Genomic DNA, 21,484 nt, shown 5'->3' with positions numbered 1-21,484 from the left:
TCTCATGGTAGCGCCGGTGGACGGACCGAGGTGAGGATGCGGTCCCGCTCCTCTCCCGGCTGCTCTGGGGGATGCCCGGCCCCGGCAGGAGATGGAGACACCGGGCACAGTGAGCGTGGAGATGGAGCCAGCGGCAGGGGAGCGCTGCCCGCCCTGCAGCGGCCGCCACCCCGGCGGGGCCCCGCGGCGCCTCGGAGCCTTCCTGGCCGGGCAGGCGCAGGAAACCCGCGGGGGAGGCGGGCCGGAGCCTCTTCCCGGCAGGTGGGAGGGCGACAATGGCCGGGAGGAAGGAAACCGGGAGGCGGTCGGGCCGGGACACAGGACGCAGGGCCTGGCGAAAGGCAGGGAAAGGGAAGAGGGATGGTAGGAAAGGGCGACAGCTCAAGGAGGAGAGAGCGAAGCTGCCGCGGCTGCTCCGTCCGGGAGGGGCTCGGGCACCGGGAGTGGGCACAGCCCTGCCCTGCCCTGCCCGGAGCCCCCGATACAGCCGGCGCTGGGCTCCTGGGCACGGCCGGACAGCAGCCCCAGCCTCCGCTCCCAGCAGCGAGGATCATCAAAAACACGGCAAACTACAGCCAGGTGATGCTGGAACTAGAGCCACTCTCAGCACCGGACAGGATTTTTTTGTTTTTGTTTTTTTGCACGAAATCCGTGACCGGATTCAAATGATAAAATCCAAGATAAAGTTAGCTCAGTAATGCAGCTTCGCTAGGGCTACAGGTTAGAAGAGAACAAAGCTCCTTACCCTTTCAGTGTGGATCCCAAGTTCATTTGATTCCATGTCATGCATTCAAGCTGTGAGGTCATCTGGTATAAATTGTCACTGTCGTGAAAAGATGTAGAATTAGAGCTAAAATTGCAGCTATCGGATAACAATCAAAACATCAGAGTATCAACAATTTCTTTGTTATTTCTTTTAAATATATAACAGCAGGAAGTGAATTTATTTTATATAATCCCTTTTAAAGATACATTAGGAATTTTCAAAATTAAAATTAAATAAAAGAAAGGAAACCTGTAGCTCGAAAATACACTTTGAATCTGCAAGCCTGACTATTGGTAAAGAGCTGAAAATAGAAACATACATCTTTTTCCTTCCCGAAAAATAATATCCGATATTGACACATTGAAATGAACGAAACGAATATAAGCAGCCCGGAGGGGTAACGCAAAGGATTATTTGTTTTAAAAAGTCAAATCTGTTGACTGTTTCAACCAGGAGTGTGAGAGACCACGTGGGTAATGGAGTGAAACAGCTATCGTGACTCGTGATGGATGTTGCTACATAGAGGGGCTTGACAAGCAGTAGAAAAATGGAGTGGCTGAGCGATAAACGGAGCTCACCGCTGGAGCAGGCTCTTTCCCCCCCGCTACACACCGCAGGCAGCTCGGCCAGGCTTCCCCGGCTCCGCTCGGAGCGGCAAACGCGGGCAGGGGCAGCGGGAGCCCCGGGAGAGCTCTCCCGGCAGGACAGGTCCCCACGGGGCCGGGGAGGTGCCGCAGGTTCCCCGGGCCGGGCTATCCCGGAGAGCGCGGGGGGAGCGCGGTGCGAGCCCCCGGCCCCGCAGCCGAGCGCTGTGATTGATGCCGGGGAACCGCCGCTCACAATAAACGCCAGTCTCCCCGCTGATTAATTGCACCTAAATTCGCTGGATTTGCGAGGTGAATTTATATAATTTTGTTATTAGGAAACTTTATTTATTTTATTTTATTTATTTTTTTTTTTACTTCGTGGCAGGTAGAAGCGACCTAAAAAAAAAATCCAGAATCCAGTGGGAAGCTTTCGCATATAAAAACAAATTAGGTGACTTCAATCTCGAAGTATGTGTAATATCATTTGTCAGTATCACTGGACACTATTATTCATTAGTGTGTCTGAAGTGCTATTATGCTACTACAATGTCCTGCATATCAGCTCAGGAATTGTTAAACTCTCCTGCAGTTTCCCCATTTGCAATAGCAGTCCGTGCTGGTCTGTGCCAACTACGTTTTGCAATTCCACGAATTCTTCCTGTAATGCTGCTGTAATTAATTCCTCCAGGACCCTGATTTTTATTAGAAGTGCCCGCCCGATGCATTTACAGCAGGAGATTTCCCTTTAACTTTCTTTCGTTTGACAGTTCATTTATAAGAGCCTCCCCCACAATATCCACTTTTTCCCCTCCTTTGCTTTTTCATAAAGCAATACACTTATTCATCTTGTCACAGCTCTCAGCCACCGTATTCCGTGCCGCCCTTGGGTGACAGTGTCCAAGACAAGGCTCCCGAGAGCAGAGCGGTGCCCGCTCCCCGGAGCCGCCGCAGCTCCCGGGGCTCCCTCCCGGCCAAATGCGCTCCCCGCTCTCCGGCCGCGCCCGCTCCCGGCTCTGCAGCTCCGGCCGCGGCTCCCCGGAGGAACCCGAGCTGGCTTCAGCCTCCGAAAGGAGCCCCGAGAGGCTTTGGGGCAGGCTGGGCGTCGTGGAAAGCACTGGGAGAGGGATGGGGGCAGAATTCCGCTATTTGAGCTAAACCCCGCTCTGCCCCGTTTGGTGTCTCCCGAGCGCGGCGCCCCAGGAGAGACCCGAGCCCCCCCTTGTCCTCCCACTGCGGGGGGCTGGAGCCGGGGAATGAGCGAGGGAGGAGCAGGTGCCCGGCCCGGATCCCACATCAGCCCGGTCCGGACCCCACATCAGCCCAGGCTGGATTACACATCAGCCCGGTCCGGATCTCACATCAGCCCAAGCCGGACCCCACACCAGCCCGGTCCAGATCCCACACCAGCCCGGTCCGGATCTCACATCAGCCCGGTCCAGACCCCACATCAGCCCGGTCCTGATACCACATCAGCCCAAGCCGGACCCCACACCAGCCCAGGCCCCCGCCCGGCACCGGAGCCGAGCCGGGCCGCGTTCGGACTCTCGGCACGCCCTCGTCCCACGGGCTGCAGGTGGGTCTGTGCCATCTCTGCGGCCGGCAGAGGCCAAGCGGAGAAATTTCTGTGCTGAGCCATTGAGGAGCGAGGTTCTCATCCCGAAAAAAAAGACGGGATTGCCTGAGCTTTGGCTAAATCCGCCCTGGGCGGGAGGCAGGTGGGCACCGCCGGGCTTTGCGCCCCTTAAACCCGGAGATAAGAACGAGCCCTCCGGTCGCCAATTGCCCGGGGGGCACCGGGCGGTGGCTCGGATTAAACATCTCACATCTGACAGGTGAGAGAGAACAGGACGTCCCTAACGCCATTTACGCCTCGCCATGGTTTATTATTGACGGTACCGTGAGATGATCTCATGGAACCAACAGCTCCTCTCAAAATCTCGGCTTTGGATGGGGTTTGAATGAGGAGGAGGAAAGCGAGGTCTCCAGGGATATGCCTGCTCTGATTCCAATCTGAATCCTTGGCCCTTCGAGCGGCCACAAAGAAGACACTAAAAATAACTTATTTTCATTACAAAGATGCTTTTAAAGAGAAACGAGAGGAAGGGGGGGGAAACATTTCTACAACGGGGATTAATGTAAGTTGGAGTGGAATAAAAGGAAGTCAACGCTGAGCAAAAAGGGAACTTAAAAGGAAACCAGTAGTAGATCATATAGAGTTTGTTTTGGCCTGCACTGCAGTATTACCGAGTTCTTGACCTCTGCACAGAAAGAGCTATAATCTGAACCGAGACTCCTCCACTTTTAAAGTCTTTGCAAGTGTGACTCACAGTAAATTTTCAACATTGAGCATGTTTACTACACTAAACAGCGCTAGGTAGAAAGGTTCACATCACTATTTTTAATGGACCTACAAACTCTCGCTGGCGATCTGAGCGGGTTTGCCATCCGTGCCCAGCTACACAGCACAGCCTCGAGGCTCCTTGGCAGGGCCATAAACAGGGAGCGAGTAGTGGCCGGGGCGAGAAATTACAGAGATAGCTTTGTTTCCAGCCTAAGAATCTTTCAACCATTTCTTTCTTTTCGATTTTGCCGAGGTACGGGCGAGAAGGCGAGGCTCTTGAGCCCCGAGTGCCTCCGCACTGCAGACGGGCTGGACCCTCCTGCCCGCTCCCACTCGCGACCCGGCCCGGATTTTCCCAAGGGAGCCGCAAGGGTCTCTCGCACCCAGCTGGAGAGATGGAGATGAGGGGGAAGCGAGAGCATCAGGTGGAGGTGACTCCCACTGCATCCTCTCCCTCTGCCCTCTCGCTCCAAATCCGAAGCATCACCCCTCGGGTGCGGCGAATCCAGGACGGGGGTGACGGAGGGACCCGCAGCCTCGGCTGAGGTGAGTGGGAGAGGGACCACAAACCAGCGCTGCTCGGGCGTCCCGGGACACGCAGAGAGGAGGCAGTGCAGAGAAACACCAACACCGGCCGCCGCATCCCACCGGGGACACAGAAACACCACCTCCCGTTCCCGACCTCGCCCGCCACATCCTCCCTCTCACTGCTAAAGGCGAACGGGAGCGCCTGCTGTCCCCAGCCAGTGCGAGGAAGGACAAACCCCGTATTCCGGGGCTGAGCATCATTCCCTGAGCGCTCTCTGAGCGCCGTGTGCGCAGCGGGCTTGGGCATGGTTGGCAGCCCCGGCACTGGGGTGCGGTGACCGAGCAATCACTTGACAAAGGGGAACTGTCGAACTTGACCTGAACTGCGAAACGCAGAAGAAATCTTCGAGAAGGAGGTGCGGAATAAATACGGTCTTGGGAAAAAAAAACAAAAAAAAACAAAAAAAAATAAAAAAATAAAAAAATAAAAACAAACAAACAAAAAAAAAACCCTACGATTTTGCCAAATCAAGATAAACATGGATAAGCACAGTGCGGTCGTTTTCAGGGCTTTGGCGATGTGGCAAATGAGTCCCTCCCGTTTCTGTGCCGCAACGACTCATCCGCTTTCCTGACCACACTTTCCAGGAGGTTTGGAACGTGCTCGGGAGGGGACAAGGAGAGGTCGCATCGAGCTCAGCCACCTGTGCGGGCCCCGCTGCGGGAGCAAGGCTTTGTACAGCTGGGGCTGCCCTCGCCATGGAACAAGCTCTGCCTCGCTTACACCCCCACACATCAGTATTGGCTCCTGTGAGCCTTAAAGGATTAAATCCTTATCTTAGAGGAGTAAGCCGTAAACCTCCCAGGGAGCAGGGCAGGATCAAGGCTGAGGTCGGGAGGAAATCGGCCCCCGTGGCGCAGCGCTGCCCACTCGCCCCGGGTGCGGGTCCCCAAGCGCTGGGCGGGAGGTGACCGCGTTAGGGAGGCGACATCTGTGCTCACCCCTGCCCCAGGCTGCCTCGGTGAGGCCCAGCAAGAGCTCTCGGCACTATCAGCGCTCTCCTATCGGCGTCACACCTCCAGGTGCTGCCGCTTCCAGGAGCGGGGCGAGGGCGAGCCCCGGGGCCCGGGAGGGGACTGGGGAAGGCGGCGGCTGCCGGCGGCCGCTCGGAGCCGCCCTCCCCAAACCTCCTCCAAACCATATTTATAGATTTCCCTGCGCGACGAGCGATCTCTGCCACTTTAGCAGGAGTTCGCCCCGCCAATTATTCTGCGAGCTAATCTCGCTGGATAGGCTTCTTTCCTTCCTTCATTACCTCATTCCCTCCTTCCCTTGACGTCAACTCACGTTCATTAGCGAAGTGGCTTCTGGAAGTGACAGAATATTGTTGTCTCCTGTCCAGTGTCGATTAATCTGAGATGATATAACCTGCCTACAAGAGGAGCCGCTCGCGGCTTCCTTCGCAGAGGCACATTGTTTTGTGTGCGAGAGTTACTTAGCAACTCCAAGATACGGGACTGGCTCCAAGTTCACAAAAAGTTGAGGAATAAATTTTGGGGAACTTCTTTAACTCACTAAACACGTTGTAAAACTCCAACGCCCAGCCCCCATGTCAGACTGGAAAAAAAAAACCCAAAACGGGAAGCAGCTCTTGCCACGGGCCCGTCTGTTGGCAAAGAGATTTCGCTGCTTGCAGCAAAGCTCCAGACGCACCTTTCTCCCAGCAAGGAAATCCGATAGGTTTATTGCCCCGAATTCAATAAATAACCTCCCTGCAGGCCCGTTCCCATCACTCCTGGGAGCTATCGGAGCGGCTCTTGGCCTGCAAGACGAAGCCCTGGGACGGAGCTGAGTTTTAATTGCCTGTGCCACGTTCTGCCCATGGCTGCTGCTCACCAACCAACACTCCCACACCTTCCCGGCCTCGGGAGAGCTCCGGGGCTGCGGGGACTCCTAGAGCCGGGACCGGAGAGGAGGAGCGGGGTCCTGCAGCCTGAGGCTCAGCCGGGCTGCCCCAAGAGCTTCCCCTCTCTGCGGTTAAGGGCGAACCCCAAATTCATTGCAGCGGCGGGACAGGCTCAAAGAGTGCGGGCAGCCCGGTTCCCATTTCCCAGAGACGGCCGCACCTGCTGCCGGAGCTCGGCTCTCCCCGGCCCCTCCGGGATGCTCTGCCAGAGCCCAGAGGCTCCGCCACCCCCTCCAACCCCGGCTCGGGAGGGCGAGCCAGCCCCAGAAACCTCCGAAGCACAGCGAGACCCGCGACGGAAGGCGCGGCATCTCGTTTTCGTTTTGCGATGTCGTTTTGTTTGTTTGTTTGTTTTTGAGTTTTTTTGATTGGTTTCTTTGTTTTTGTTGGCTTTTTGCTTGTTTGTTTGGGGGCGAGGTGGTTTTGCCTCGGTACGGTTTGGGTTTTAGGTGGGTTTTAGGAACTGCTTTTTGGGGATTCGGTTTTTTGGGTGGGTTGTTTTTTGTTTGTTTTTTTTTGTTTGTTTGTTTTTTTTGAGAAGGGAAAAAAAAATAAATCACTTTCCTCGCATAAAGGAGAAGCCGGTTGAACGGCATGCGGGGGAGAGAGGCACAACCCGAGCACAAGGAGGGCAGGCAAAGCTCCCAGCCGGCCGAGGTACCTGTTGTAGGGCGTCCGGAGGAGCAGCGCCTGGCTGCCCGTGCAGCTGTCGGTCGGTGTGTGACAGCCGTACACCGGGGGAGGCACCGAGTACTGCTGGTCCCCTGCGGAGAGAGCAGCACGGAGTTATCTCACCCCTGCTCTGAGCAGAGGGCTCCAGGGCCCCGTCCTCCAGCACCGGGCAGCTCCGGCTCTGTGCCGGTCCTGCGGGGTGCCCGACAGAGCCCTTCGCTGCGGGCCCCCACGGAGGCAGAAATTACCTAGGGAGGGCTGCTGGCTGATGGGATCCTCGTGTTTGAAGGAGTGGTTGGTGAACTGAGCGGCGGGGTGGGACGGCGTGTGGCCGTAGCTGGGGGTCCCATCAAAGGCCACGGTGCTGTAACCTGGCGGAGAGAGCACAGCGGGGTTAGCGGGGATGAGCGAGAGGAGCCCAAACGCTTCGCGGCCGATTCCCCCTCGGGGCTGCTGCCCACGCTGAGGACAAGGACAGGGCCAGGCTCCCCGAGCCCCTCCGTGCCCTCTGCACCGGCCCTCGGCGCTCGCACATCCTCTGTGAGCCTCGCCCAGCCCGCGGAGCTGGGCTTTCCGAGGAGCGGAAAGTCGGAAGTCTCGCTCGTGTTTAAAGAGAACAGATCGGCTTCGGTAATAAAAAGGATGTTTTCATTAATTGTTGCTCGTATTAAAAGAGGAAGATTTCCATCTGCTCGGTGTATTCATCTGGCGCTTCCAATTTAGAAGTTACCCTTTAATCCTGAGCTTTTTTTATTTTGTTAAGAGCGGCTTTCTGAAGAGTCTGCAATAAAGAGGCGGAATGTTACGTGCAAAAATAAAACTCCTCCTTTCAGCGAAAATTGCTCTCCAAAATAATAAACAGCCTATTTTGTTTCCTACACCGAGCAGATTCAGATGGAAAGAGACCACCTCTGCTGACCCCGGGCCGGCACGGAATCGTAAATCAGGTGCTTGGACACCAACTTTCATTAATGACTTGGAGCTGGCTAAACAACTTCAGCTAAAAAAGTAATTACAAAGTAATATTATCTCAGAGGCTTCTCGGCTCATCAGCATTTACCCCGAGAACCAAGCTCCTCCGAGAATCACTCTCAAAAAAAACCCAACAAAATCAAAACAAAAAAACCCCAACCAAAACAAAAACCCCAAGAAAACAAAACAAAAAGTCCGACGCGGGCGGGGGAAAGAAACCAAAGGGACTATGAGCGCTTTCTCCCTCACACTCGTCTCCCTAAACCCGCTTATTCCAGCACGGGCATCCCTCACGGACCCGACTGGATGGGGTGTGTGGCTGGAGAGGGATTTTGTCAGTCGAGAGGGAGCACTCGGGGCTGTTTTCCACCCCCGTCTCAGTTCCCTTTCGGTACCGGCTGCTCGGGCAGGTCTCTGCTTCACCAACCATCCGCAATCACAGCGGGTTTCAGAGAGAATAAAACGGAGAGACAGCAAAGGGATTCGAATGTTGCTTCTCCTTTTTATTCTCTCTGCTGACAGGCTGGGTCCAGAGACACTACAGCACTTCATTAACCTGCGCTGCTGAGCGGGAGAAACGGAGTGAGACACAGGAGGAATGAAAATATTCTAGAACACTTTAAAACCTTCACCTTCGCGGTGATTTTAAGTCGGCCCTGAAACTGCGGGACTGGGATAGGAGTGGGACTGACTTGATCCTGGCCAAATGTCCCTCGCATCCCCCTGACCCTACGAGCAGAGCTCCTTTAGCGGCGATGCGGGCAGCGCTGACAGGCCGGTACCTCAGCGCTCCCATCCCACAGCTGTTTCTCGCTCTTTATCTCCTCCCTCAGCCCTCAGGGTAGAGACTCAACCTTCAACTCCCTTTTCCCCGTTTCCCTCTGTCTCTTTTTTAACTTTCAGAAAACACTGACACTTTCTACGTTACTTTTGGCCCGACACAGAGTTTCGGTGACCTTCAAAACTCAGCTCGGAGCAGGACGAGGTTTTGGCCGCATTTTCCGGTGTTGCCTGACCCAAAGCTTCAGGAATGTGATAAGAAAGTTGAGTTCTGAACCGAGTTGCCGATAGTGAGGTCTCTTTAATTAGGGCGTTATCAGAACTAGGCCTGATTAAAATGTGCTGAAAATAATTGAAAGTTGTACATCTGCTGGAGAACGGGGCCCGCTGGAGGCATCCAGTTGTTGGAGGAGCCCAGCTGGATGAAAGAGGCTAACGAAAAGAGGAAAATTGGGCAGAGATTTCAAAGCCTTAGTTTCCTACCCCCCCACCCCATCCCAGACTTGGCAGAAATGTCATCGCAGAGCCAAGGTAGCGTCTTTCCCACGGTCGGAGGAACCGTCTAAAAAAAAGCAAAAAAGGACTTCAACCTTGAGGAGAGCCAAAGCAAGAATATTTTATCCATCCACAAAAAAAAAAAAAAAAAAAAAAAAAAAAAAAAAAATTATAAAAAAATTAAAAAAAGCGAACACCCTTTGTCGAATTTCTCTTTCCAAAGAAGCTCTCTCTCTGGCTGTCACCGAAAACAGCTGTGGCTAAACCCCAGGGCTGCATGTGCGGAAAGCAGCCCCGAGCCGAAGGGATCCCTCTGCCCCGCTGTGCAGCCCGGCCTGGCGGAGCAAGGGAGGGAACCGGGACACGGCCCCTGCTCCTCGCCGCGGCTCCGTCCCCAGGCTCCTGCCGGGCTTGGATGCTCGGGGCTGTGCGGAGGGCTCAGAGCGCCGGTCCCGGCTCTCGGCCCGCACAGGTGCGGGTGTGTGCGGGGTCTGTGCGGTGCTGGGGACTCCGCAGGCCGAGCCAGCGTGGGCTCCGTGTGTTAAAGGCTCCGTTTCTCCTTGGGGTGGGTAAAGCCGAACGTGAGGATGGCGCTGGGTAGCAGCTATTTTGTCCCTCGCTAGCTCGAATTTATCTCCATCGCCCTTCTCTCCACTTTCTCTCCGCTATTTCTGCCCAGCGATTATAAAACCCCTCGGATGTCTAAAATCCTTTCAGATATCTTTCCAAAGTCCCCTTCAGAGTCCCTGTCCCGGCGGGCTCTGGGCCGCTCCCCTCCCGTCCCGCAGCTGGAGCTGGGACCCCGCAGGGCACGCAGCGGCTCCGGGGCCTTGGCGCGGCCGAGCTCTCCCCAGCTCCAGGGATGCTGCCCGTTTTCCCAGCCGGGATCGGCAGCACGGCCCAGAAACCCCGCTCTGCGGATTCCTCCTTCGGAGCCCGCTGCCCGGAGAACCCCTGGAACAGGGGCCGGGTGTCGAAGGCAGCAGCGCGGTGGCACCGGGAGGGCGACCCGGCACGGCCCGTGCTGAGCAGCCCCTGCCCCTCGCTGCAAACATCGCCCGGGCCTCGGGCCACCTCTCAGCGGCCAGCACCGAGCGCATCCGCCGGCCTCGGCCTCTGCTCTGCCCCTCGCCCTGCAGCCCGAATCGCCCTCCCGGGACGGTCGGTGCCATCCCCTCTGTGGGTATGCCATTCCCCCGCGGGGCACAGCAACCCCGACCTGTGGGGAGCCCCATGCTGAAAGCAGAGAGACCCCGACCCGACTCATCCCTCTCCGGCAGGACCACACACACCCTGCCGATCCCTGTTCCCCGAGCCGCGGTGCCTTGGCTGCCCGACTCCACTCGGTCAAATTCCCGTGCGGGGCAAACCGCCGGCACATCCCCGCTCCCGGGCCAGCTGAAGGAAGGGGAACGAGACCCGAAAGGTCTCATATGAGTTCTCCGCACTCTGGCCCCTTCTTTCTTCCTCGTGTTTGCACCAGCAGATGTTTATACTGCAGGCACTGGAAGAAAAAGGATTAGATGCTGCCCCCGGTGCCACACGCTGGTGACCCATTGCCCGGCCGTTCAACCCTCGGCAGCTTCCCAGGGCGGTGCGAACACCGAGGACCGCAAGGAGCCGGTCCTGGCCTCGGAGATACGGTCAAGAAACGACGAGACGCCCCTGCTTGTGCATTCCAGCCCGGGGATATTCAGCCCTCCCGAGGTTAATTCGATAAGGGGCTTGAAAACACCAGTGTGCGGACAGCGCTTTTCGGATTCAGGAAGAAGTTTGGAGGTTCACCCCCGCCACCACCCCCGAGTTACGAAGCGGGAATTGTCTCGGGCCACGGGCCCCAGCTCCATTCCAGGACTTGTGCTGTCTCCGGCCCGAACAAACCTTTGCGAAGGCGAGAGGCTGCTCCAAGCCGGGGAGGGGGCCGGGGGGCTCCAGCCCGCCTGGCAGAGCCTCCCGCTGCATCCGCTGCCCCACGGGAGGGGTGGGGGCCGAGCAACTCGTGGCTCCTAAAGCTCCCGGGAGCGACGTGGCTGCCGCACAGGGAGGGAAGGGAGGCACGGGAGGGCTGGCTCGCCTAACCCGGCTCGGCTGCCGCGGAGAAAACATTGGACTTGGTGTTTACATCAGGCGCGGCCCTGCGGGGCTGAGCGGGCGCCTCCGGGGGCCGCCCCCCGAGCCCGGGGAGCCCGGCAGCGCGGCCCTTACCCTGGTTGCGGATGGCTTGCTGGCTCTCCAAGCAGTTGGGCAGGTAGGGCCCGTTGGGGAACATCCGAGCCTGGCCCGAGGGCGGCTGGCTGGGCGGCGGGGCGCCGAAGGGCCCGTAGCGGCAAGCCCCGGCCGTGCCCGTGAACTGGCCGGAGAAGTGGACGGTGAAGGCGCTCAGGTATTGCTCCTCGTGCGGGTCCGATCCGTTCCAGCTCGGCTCCTGCTTGATGAAGGAGTGCGGCCCCAGCGAGCCGTAGGAGGCCCCCGGGGGAAAGTCCAGGACGGGCGCCCACTGCGCCGCGCTGCTCACCGGCATGGTGCAGTTGCTGTTGCCCGGCAGGGAGGGCACGGAGGGCAGCAGCGCGTTGAGGTCTCGGACGTCGGAGCCCATCTGCTCGCAGACCTTCTGCCTGCCGCCGGGCAGCCAGTCTCCCCCCGGGCCGCACTTGTTCCAAGACACCTGGCCCCTGCCCGGCAAGCCGGAGGCCGGCTCCGGCTGCAGGCACCAGGCCGGCGAGCTCAGCCCTTTGGGGGAGGTTTGCTCCGCGACGCAGCTCCCCGGGTCCAGCCCTGCGGGAGCCGGCAGCAGCGACAGGGAAAGGTTGTTCTCCAGGATCGCCTTCGGGCTTGCACCCGCTCGCAGCGCAGGGCAGGGTGCCGTGTGCGTGTGTCTGTGTGTCCGCGCGTGTGCGTGTGTCTGTCTGTACGAACGTCCGCCTGTCCGAGCTAGGGGGGCACGGCCGACGCGCACGCCTCACCTCGGATGCCTGCTCACCCTCAACTTTGCAAAGCTCAAATAGAGGCGCTTGCAGGGGAGGAGGAGTCAGCCACGCCGATCCTCCATTCACACAACCTCCGCCGAGGGGCTGCCCACAGCCCGCTCTGCTGAACCCAGCCGGACCAGACGCGCGGGGGGGAGGGGAGACACAGGAGAGCCGGGGATGGAGGGGGAGAGGTGACTGTGGGAGAATATATCTCCCCTACACATCACTCCCACCCTTCTTCTGGTGCAAGCGCCACTAAATCTCGCCGTAACGTTCCTCCGCTTTAGGAGAGACTTGCAGGACTCTTAGAGGGATACAGGTGGCCAGTAAGTACGTGCTGGCCGACTTCCCCCGCCACTCCGTGCATGTCCGTGGGGATTCCCGAGGGCGGCGAGGTCGCAGGCCCTGGGGATCGCGCCGAGAAGCCTCCGCCCTTGCAGGAACTAGGGGAAGTGACACGACCCGGGGCGGGTGGACCCCTTTCCTGAGAGGCGAAAGTGTCTTTCCAGGTGCCTCTCCCTCTACGGGAGGAACCTGAATCTCACCGAGCTCCTGCGGGGAGCGAGTGCCTGCCCGGGGCACCCCGGCCGTCTCTGTCCCCGGAGGCGCAGCCAGGGCTGGCCGGGCCGGGCTACCCAGGGCTCCGGGGGCAAAGAGGAGGGGTGGGTGCCCCTTGCGAGGAGCCCGGGGCCGGTGTGAGCCCTGTCCTTCCAACCTGCCTGTGTGTGAGGGGAAGGAAGCAGCTGGGCGGGAGGGGGAGGACAGCAGCGCTGTGAGTAACCTGCTTTGGAGAGATTCACCTGGCACTGCTCCCGGGAAGGCCGGGAGTCTCTCTTTCCTCTCCAGCCTCCTGGACAGCGGGTCCTTAGCGTCCATCCCGCGGCCGGCGGCCGGAGGGCTCCCGAGGGCACCTCACAGGTTATCCCCGGGCGGTCCTTCCTCCCAGGAGACACGGCAGGGTCCGGGGGTGCCGTGATCCTGGCGGTGCCGGAGCGCACCTGGACCGAGTGCCCAGCCAGGAAACTCCGGGCCGGACACAGCCCCGCGGGACTTGGCGGTACCTGCCGCGGGCAGGACACGCTCTCTCCAAAGGAGATCCTGCCGCTTTCCTACACAACTACGAGCGAATGATCACCCGGGGGTGGGGGGTGATGCTTCTACGAGCGGGCGGGGGGCAGCTACCGGCTCAGGGTACTCGCGGTACCCGGGGTCTCGCCGGCCCCGCCGCCCTGTCCCTTGCGCGTTGTCACCGGTCGCTGTTGGAACCGTGGCACCGCAAACACCGCCGGGGCCACCGCCCTCACCCTCCCTGGCAGCGACAACAGCGACAGAGGCGCAGTGAAGGTTCACCTGCCGCAGGACACGGCGAGCCCGTGTCTTCTCGGTGACAAGGTACACTCGGGATTTCCTTTCCCTCGCGGCATCAAAGGTTATCGCAAGCATCGCCAACCTTGAAGCGATGTTTTAAGATTCAAAGAGTAAATACGACAACAAAAGAAATTAAAATAGGTCGTTATTGGAGTAGCCAAGTATAATTTCATTTTCTCTTAAAACTATTAGTCATAACGGTAGGGTTTTGTTATTAGTGAAATTATTTTTTTCCACGAGCTATTTCAGATAATTCCCTTTTAAAATCTCTTTTGGCGCATACATCTATTTATTACAAAAATCCACGTGTAAAGTAAGCGCGAAAGATTTGTTCATTATTTTTGACGATATTAAATATCCCTTAAGTTTACAGGACGTACCGCTTCAAAATCCACGGCAAACTGAAGCACCCTCGGAGGGCACTTGTGCAGACAGCCCGTGCCCGTGCTGGGGAATCGCTCCGACCTCTCTGCTCTGCCTCCAGCTCTGCCTCCTTCTCTGGCCGCACCGCGGCTCCCGCACACCGCGGGCACCCCCTGCCCGGGAGCTGCGGGGAGCTGCGGGATCGGGACAGGGGCTGATGCTGGCTTTGCTCGTTTCTATGACGGACCGACACACGAGGTTGGTTGAACTCGGTACCTTAAAGGGACTTCACAACCTAAACGATTTCATGATTGGTTCTATGATCTCCGGCTCTGCAATGGACACCGTACATACAGGAATGGAAGTCTTTGGCCAGCCTGAGCGGGGTGTTTAATTTCCCATGAAAACTAGAGCTCTCTAGGAGCAAACAGAAAGTGCTTTTCCCGTAGTGGGCTGTTTCTCGAGCTAGCATGGGGGTTTTCTCTTTCCCTGAAATAAGCTAGCTTGATAAATCATCTTGAAAGGGAACAAATGTTTTCTTGATCGCTTAGCTCTGCATTACTCCATCTGGAAGGAAGAACTGCCGAAATCCTTCCAAACCTTCTCCTCTCTCACTTTCCAGCAGTGAAACGAGACCTTGGCCATTAGCGCATCCTTCCTCCCCGCGGCTCCTGGAGAGGCTGGCGGGGGGGCTCCGGGGTTGCCAGCTCAGCTCAGCTCAGCTCGGCTCAGCTCAGCTCAGCTCAGCCCTGTGCTGGGCCAAGCCCGGCACCTGCTCCCTCCGGGCCGCCTCAGCCGTGCGGGGCACGGAGCGCGCCCGCCGCCAGCGCCCGGAGGCGTCCCGGGTAATCCTCAGCGGCGGAGCCCGAGCACGGGGAGGAAAGCCCGGACCCTTCTGTCTCGGGATGGGCTGAGAACTTTTGGGAAACGGCCAGCGGCACTTTCCTCAGCTGTTCCCGTCCAGCCAGCGCCAGGGAGAGAGAGATATCTCCCGTCCCGCTGCCCCAGCATAGGCCGGGAGCGCTGGCAGCAGCTCCCCTCGGGGGCGCACGGCATGCCGAGAGGAGCTGCTCCCTCTTTGCAGGAGGCATTTGCCCGCCTCTTCCCGAGATCCCGACCCCAATTCCGATCACACTCCCTGTCTCGCCCAAGAGTGCTTGGGTGCCCAGTCAACTGGGCCAAGCAGTGGCCGAGGAGATGGCAGTTCAGGGCCGGCATCTCCTTTGTCGGCTTCCAGAACCAGGCGGCCCGGAACATTTTGCCCTGTCCCCTCCAAACACAGCCCGATCCAGAACTCTGCCAGGCTTCATTGCCCGCTTCCATTGGTAATTCCTGATAACGCTCAGCCTTCGATTGTGCTGAAGGCATATTCTACAAGGTTAAACAATAGCTGGAGGAGGATAATTCTAGTGAGAGTCCCACTCGATCCCGAGAAAAACGGGGTGGGGAACCTGCTTCCACCTGAGCACCGCCGCCGCACCTCCCCAGCCGACGATTTCTCTCTGCCATGCTGCTGACAAGTTAAGGGATCGGTCATTCTTACTAAACTCCTAAACGATCCCCCCGCGGTTCGGAGGTGGGCGAGACTGACTGAAACGGAGATAAATCCCCAGCCTTTCCCCTCCTGCTCACGCCGCTCACAGCACGCAGGGGGATCTGTCTCCTTTCACTCAGGGAGCTGATCAGAGTTTGATTATTTAAGTGCTAAGAGCAGCAGAAACAAAGCTGCGAAGCATCTCCAGGAGCGCAGGGGGCAGAAACTCATCACGGCGGGCTCAATCCCTCATTGCCGCCTGCAAGGCAGGACCATCCTTCCCTGTGCGGGCTGTCGTGGGCACGGGAACGCTTTCGAGCTGCTTAGAGGACATTTTGTGTATCCCCTGAGGGTAAAAGAGGTTTGTCTGATGCACAGAGGAGGAAAGATGCGCGGCTCTCCCCGCAGCTGCCGGGGACCCCTCCGGGCGGGTGCGGGGATGATGAAGAAGCTCCCGCGGGGTCCTGAACATCTCCCTTGGTCCCGGCTCTTCCCCCGCCCGGCCGGGGCAGCCTCCCCAGAGCCGAGCCCGCCGTGCAGCGGGCCGGGCCAGGCCGCCGGGGCTTGGGCCATTATTGTACCGTAAATCTTGGAAACGCTGGAACTAATTACGGAGAGGATATGTCTCAATTTGTTCCGCATTAGTGCCGCGCCGGGACGCAGGCACCGAGCACGTGAAATTGATGGGCCCGGCCCGGCCCAGCCCCGAAGGGACGGCGGCCCTGACCCCGCGTTCAACCCGGGGGCGGCCCCGCTCCGCCTCCCGCACCTGCGGGGCCCCGAGGCCGCCCCGCACCCGCACCCGGCCCGGCCCGGGCGGTGCCCGCTGCAGCGCCGAGGTACCACTCGGGCTCCGGGAAATTTATTGGCGTGCTGCTAGGACGAGGCTCGGTATAAATCACCCAGCTGTATAGGGCCATAAAGCATCCCCCTGTATCCCGCCCTCGCCGGGGTTCTGGTGAATAGGAGTTCATGGAAGGCTGGGTATCAGTAACATCTTTCAGATCTGGAGTATGTGACGTTTTTAGAGTCTTAGATATACAATGGGCTATACTTATGGAGCGGCTAAAAGTATTACATAGAATTTTTATAGGTATTTTGTACTTACATGCAAAAGAAATTTTTGGGGAAAAAGCTCTTAGGTAATATGCTCAGTTCTTGGCATTGCCGGTAATGGCCTTGAAAGTAATAAAATTATTATTTCGGCAGGAGAAAAATAAAAATATGCTAAAATTTAGTGCATTATAAATGGATATCTGGTAACTGAGACTTAAGGAATTAATTACTCCCAGGTCACAGCATGCAGATCCCACTGTAAAGGCACACTGAACTCTAAATGTAATAATGTGTAAACACATCTGTAACAATACCTGGCATGGACAGCAATTCAAAGAATTCTTTGAGCCACCTGGGACATCATCTTTGGATATGGGTACATACTAGAAATATAAACCAAAGATTTATATATTCAAAAGAATTAGAAAGGATCCAGCTGCAATGGACAAATGCTGCAGTATCCTCAGTACCTCAGGGGAAGGAAAGGCACCCACAGCCTCAGGCCTCACTAACTGTGGGACATTACAGGACAGGGACAGAAGATGAATTATCCTTTACCAGTTTCTCCATAAACTGGCTATGAACCAACCATCCATAGCCTTTATCTATCAACTTAACTCTTTAAAAAACACACTTTAACAGTACAAAGCAAGGTCCAAGTCTCCCTTTGTTCCTGCAAAACCCTTTGGCAGCCCTGTGCAAAGACACCCTCTTCATCAGTTGTCCTCAGTGGGAAACAAGAGGGCTCCATGTCTTAGCTGAGGGTCTAAACCCTTTTTCACTGGTTTTGTTCATTGTACACACCTCAGAGGAATTTGTCCATGCAAGCCCCTGACTAAAAGTGCTGTAAGGCAAGTGTTCTCACTGAAATCAGTGCCTGAGGATGCCAGTCCACCAGGATTTGTACCACATAATGGGGAAGGTCAAGCATTTCCTCTGCCTGAGGACGTTTGGTGAGTGCAGAAGACAAGCAGTGGGGACAATGTGCCTGATGCCTAAAGCAGAAGAGAATCAAAAGCTCCCGGGTTCTGTTCAATACCTTCTGCACACTCTAGAGAAATGGAAGAGGTGACAGCAGTTTTGCCAGAACCATGGGGGACTCCAGCAGTATTTGTGGGTGCTTGGAGGCCTTGGGTAAGCAAAGAAAAGCAGATGGTTGCATTTTGCAGTGCAGCTTTGTGTGATGTGTCAGTGATGTGACCCGTGAGGGGGTGGCAGGGCTGGAGAGCTGTTGCAACTCGCCGAGTCCCTCCTCCCAGCCCCAGCAGCACAGCACAGCCAACACCCACGGCTCCTTCACAGCCTGGGCAGACATTCCACTGCCCCCAGCCTCCCAGCACAGCCCTTTGGCTTCCTTAGAAACAGAGCAAACCCAGTCCTTCGTAACCACAGCTACACGAAGGCGTGTGTAGCTTCTCTCTCTGGACTGCACGTAGCGATACGTGTGGATTGCAGCAGTACACGTGAGGTACAAGCTCATTTTACCCATCTGGATGGCTGGAAGCAACAGGCAGCAAAAATGTAGCCCCAGCTGAAACCAGAGGTTTCTCAGTTCTTAGGTCTGAGGTTTCCCACTCAGTGTGGCTTTTGGTCAAACCCGAAGTTTTACAGGCAAAGTCTCCCTTGTGTGGGTGTGGGACATCTGGTGTGGATGTGAGTGTGAAAGGCCATCTGAAAAGTCCATGGTTTCAGGGCATCAACCCAAGAGAGATCTGCTGCAAGAAGGGACAGAAGCCACAGTATCAGATTCAGATGGGCTGCTGTCACTGCTTTCAGATCTGTGACCATCACTGTCCAACTGCAGCTTCTGCTGCCCCCACTGCCACTGTCCCACAAAGCTCATGCTGAGCAGGGAAAGCTGGAGAGGAAGCTGCGGGGTGAGGTGGGGGAAAAAAGGAGACGAGGGAGGGAACCCACATGTTGAACTTGCCTTAGAAGTCACATTTCTTCTTCATGAGATGCAGGACATTCCTTTCCCTTCAGATTTTATGTCTGTTTGATTGCACTAAATTCATCTGAGTGCTGCTATGACACAGGAATTAAAAGCACCGAAGGTTTGCCGTAGCTGTTGAGTCATGGGCGCAGACTGATCAAATCTACCGCTTGTTTTTCTTCCTATTACATGAAAGCAGAGTTCAATAAAGTTCAGATCGGAACTAAGACCTACTTTGTGATGTCTTGACAAACCTTTCCTGATGTATTTATCACATATTAGTCAGAAAGAAAGAAGCACAAAGGAGCCCTGTCAACTTGTTATTTATGTTTTTTAAATGAAATAGTGAAAGGAATGAGCAAGTAAGTGTGATTCCTTTCTCTAGATTGCAGTATCATAGATTAATAGCTCTATGAACAGATTTGCAAGTAGCACCATCATGCTAGTCAAGATATTAAAAAAGTTTATGAGCAGTTGCTTAGGAAAAACAAGATAAAGCCTATGGAAATCTGATACTGGTCAATGGTGCATTTATTCAAAACATAATACTCACTTCAAGTCCCCATAAATCCTTTGCAAATGAAACTTCCATTGTGATCACTGTTCCAGATCTAAATGATTTACTTTTTTTTCCTTTGGTAGACATTAGATAGATCTCAGAATGTACAAGTTATGTACCTACTGATATGGAGTTAATCATGCACCCATGAGATAATAAATAATAAATTCAAATAAGAAGATATTTCAAAAAAAGGACTATCTTCACAAGATTGGGGTTTTTTAAAAAATTTGTTTGTGGATGAACTTGCATGAAAAATCTCACATTTCTGTGTGATTTGTTTCAAAACTCAGGGCTTCCACAGTTCAAAACTGTAAAAGTTCTCAGGAGCAAAGCAGACGTTGGATTTGGCGCAGTTTCAAGACTGAGCTCTCAGCAATATTTAGAATCATAGAGTGCTTTGGGTTAGAAATGGCCACAAAGATCATCTCATTCCAAATCTCCAGGCATGGACAACAACACCTTCCAGTCCATGAGGTTGCTCCAAGCCCCTGACCTTGAACTCTTCCTGGAATGGGGCAGCCACAGCTTCTCTGGGAAACTCTGCCAGGGCCTCACCACCCTCACAGTAAAGAATTTCTTTCTAATTATCAATCTAACCCTGCCCTCTGTCAGTGTGAAGCCATTCCCTCATGTCCTGCTTCTCCATCCTCTTGTGAAAAGCCCCTCTCCAGCTCTCTTGCAGCCCCTTTAGACACTGGAAAGCTGCTGGAAGGTTCCCTCAGAGCCTTCTCTTCTCCAAGATGAATGACCTCAATTCTCAGTTGTTTTTTTTTCCTGTCTTTACAGCAGAGGTGCTCCATCCCTCTGAGCATCTTTGTGGCCTCCTCTGCCCTCAATCCAGCAGGTCTGTGCCCTTTATTGTTGGGGTCCCCAGAGCTGGATGCAGAGCTCCAGGTGGGATCTGAGCAGAGCAGAGGGGCAGGATCCCCTCCCTTGCCCTGCTGCCCACGGAGCTCTGGATGCAGCCCAGGGCACATTTGGCTTTCTGGGCTGGGAGTGCACCTTGCTGGGTCCTGTGGAGCTTCCTGACAACCAACGACCCCAAGCCCTTCTCCTCAGGGCTGTTCCCAATCCATTCTCAGCCCAGGCTGTGTTTGTGCTGGGCATTGCCCCAGCCCAGCTCAGGACCTGGCTCTTGGCCCTGCTGAACTCCATGAGGTTCTCCTGAGCCTGTCCAGGCTGTCAGTGTCCCTGTGGATGGCATCCCTGCCCTCCAGAGACTGCACACAGAGCCTGGTGTTTTCAGCCAGCTCGCTGAGGGTGCTCTCCATCCCACTGTCCATGTCACTGACAGAGATATTGAACACTGCTGATCCCAGTTTATCTCAGTTTCACCTTCAGCAGCAGCAGCATTTGCAGTTTCCATGTGCTTTTGAGGAAATGGATCCTATTGAAAACAAGGAATGTACTGAAAGGCCAAGCAGAGGAGACCCACCAGGAAAGCAGCCTGTCAACCCATTTTTCTGACTTCATGATCTGAGCTCCACATTTTATAGAAGCCATGTGGTCTTCACTGCCTCTGGGTTTTTGAATGCTTCTTTCCTAAACGCTCAAACCCAAATGGAGTCTCAGTTTTAAACCTACTCTCAGAACCTCTGGGCAGAAGTCAAAATAAGTTCAGCAAATTGGTTGGATATCAGCTAAAAACACACTTAATTTTTCATCCGATAAACTTCTCTCAGAGGAACTACTGGAATCAGCTTTAGCCAGACACCACATCTATAATGAAATAATTCTGTGATTGGGTAATATGAACACCCCGTAATACCTACATCTGCTTTATCATGGAATGAAAGTTCTTGAATCAGCTGGCCAAATATAGATTTCAGAGTATTTAACACTTGCAACATGCTCCACTCCAACACAGTGTATCAGTAATATCAATCCAGATATTGTAAAGGGTTGGGCTCAGAGCTCTAAGGATACACAAAGGCATTTGCAATTGCCACCTAATGCATCTTCAGAGATCCTGCCACTTTGGACAGCTCAATCCAACCTTGCAGTCTCCTGCATCAAAGAATCAGGATCAACCCCACATCCTCAGAGGAGCTAGATTCACATGCACAAGTTCAAAGGAGGCAGATTTTCTTCAAGATCTGTAATATTGTTTAGCAAGCCTAAAGAGAAGCCAGGGGCCAGCCAGCACTCGGGAGATGCTCTGGGCTCCCCAGCAAATCCAAGGAATCCAAAGAACCTCAAACACACTTAAAAGAGGGAATGACTATCCACTCCTTGATGTCACATTATTAGGTGACTAAGAGCTGTGCATTGAGAGGCTCTGAACAGTCTTGTACAACTTTTCCCAAATCACAGAAGTCTCCTGGGAAACCTCAATAATCAAACAAGATCTCGCGGTCAGGAAGCTTTTCTTCATCCAGCTGATTTTATTTCCCTTTCATCATTCCATCTATTACTCATTACATCCTCCTGCCAAACTCCACATAATTCTTCTGTCTCTCTCTCATGCTTCCATGTTTCAGTTTCATATAGACCACCATATTCTTCCATCCACGCTTTTCTTACCCCTTATTCAGGCTGCACGTATTTAGTCCTTGCCATTTTTCCTGCTGTGCTTCTAACAGCACCTCTGC

The 21,484-nt window shown here is 55.3% G+C and overlaps 1 protein-coding gene and 1 long non-coding RNA gene across 3 annotated transcripts in view; one reads left to right on the top strand and one right to left on the bottom strand.

Annotated features, from left to right (window-relative positions):
- The window catches only part of WT1 (WT1 transcription factor), a 33,273-nt gene extending 21,207 nt beyond the window's left edge, over positions 1–12,066 (bottom strand). Inside the window, exons 1-4 of one of the 2 annotated variants that reach the window (XM_015631952.1) lie at positions 11,314–12,066; positions 7,110–7,232; positions 6,851–6,953; positions 746–823 (exon numbers count right to left, since the gene is read on the bottom strand). In XM_015631952.1, the coding sequence (XP_015487438.1) occupies positions 746–823; positions 6,851–6,953; positions 7,110–7,232; positions 11,314–11,704 (695 nt within the window). In that variant the 5' untranslated portion in view covers positions 11,705–12,066. The remainder of the gene's footprint in view (positions 1–745; positions 824–6,850; positions 6,954–7,109; positions 7,233–11,313) is intronic. The other variant, XM_015631950.1, reaches the window with a different exon arrangement.
- A 103-nt stretch (positions 12,067–12,169) lies between these two features.
- Positions 12,170–18,526, top strand: LOC109022697. The gene is made up of 3 exons (XR_002001885.2): positions 12,170–12,403; positions 12,898–13,469; positions 13,812–18,526. It is a non-coding gene; the product is annotated as an uncharacterized LOC109022697 (long non-coding RNA).
- The last annotated feature ends 2,958 nt before the right edge of the window (positions 18,527–21,484 follow it).

This window comes from Parus major, chromosome 5 (genome assembly GCF_001522545.3).
Source record: "Parus major isolate Abel chromosome 5, Parus_major1.1, whole genome shotgun sequence".
Taxonomy (NCBI): Eukaryota; Metazoa; Chordata; class Aves; order Passeriformes; family Paridae; genus Parus; species Parus major.
Note: the sequence above shows the minus strand (reverse complement) of the source record. Positions and strands in the feature narration are given on the sequence as shown.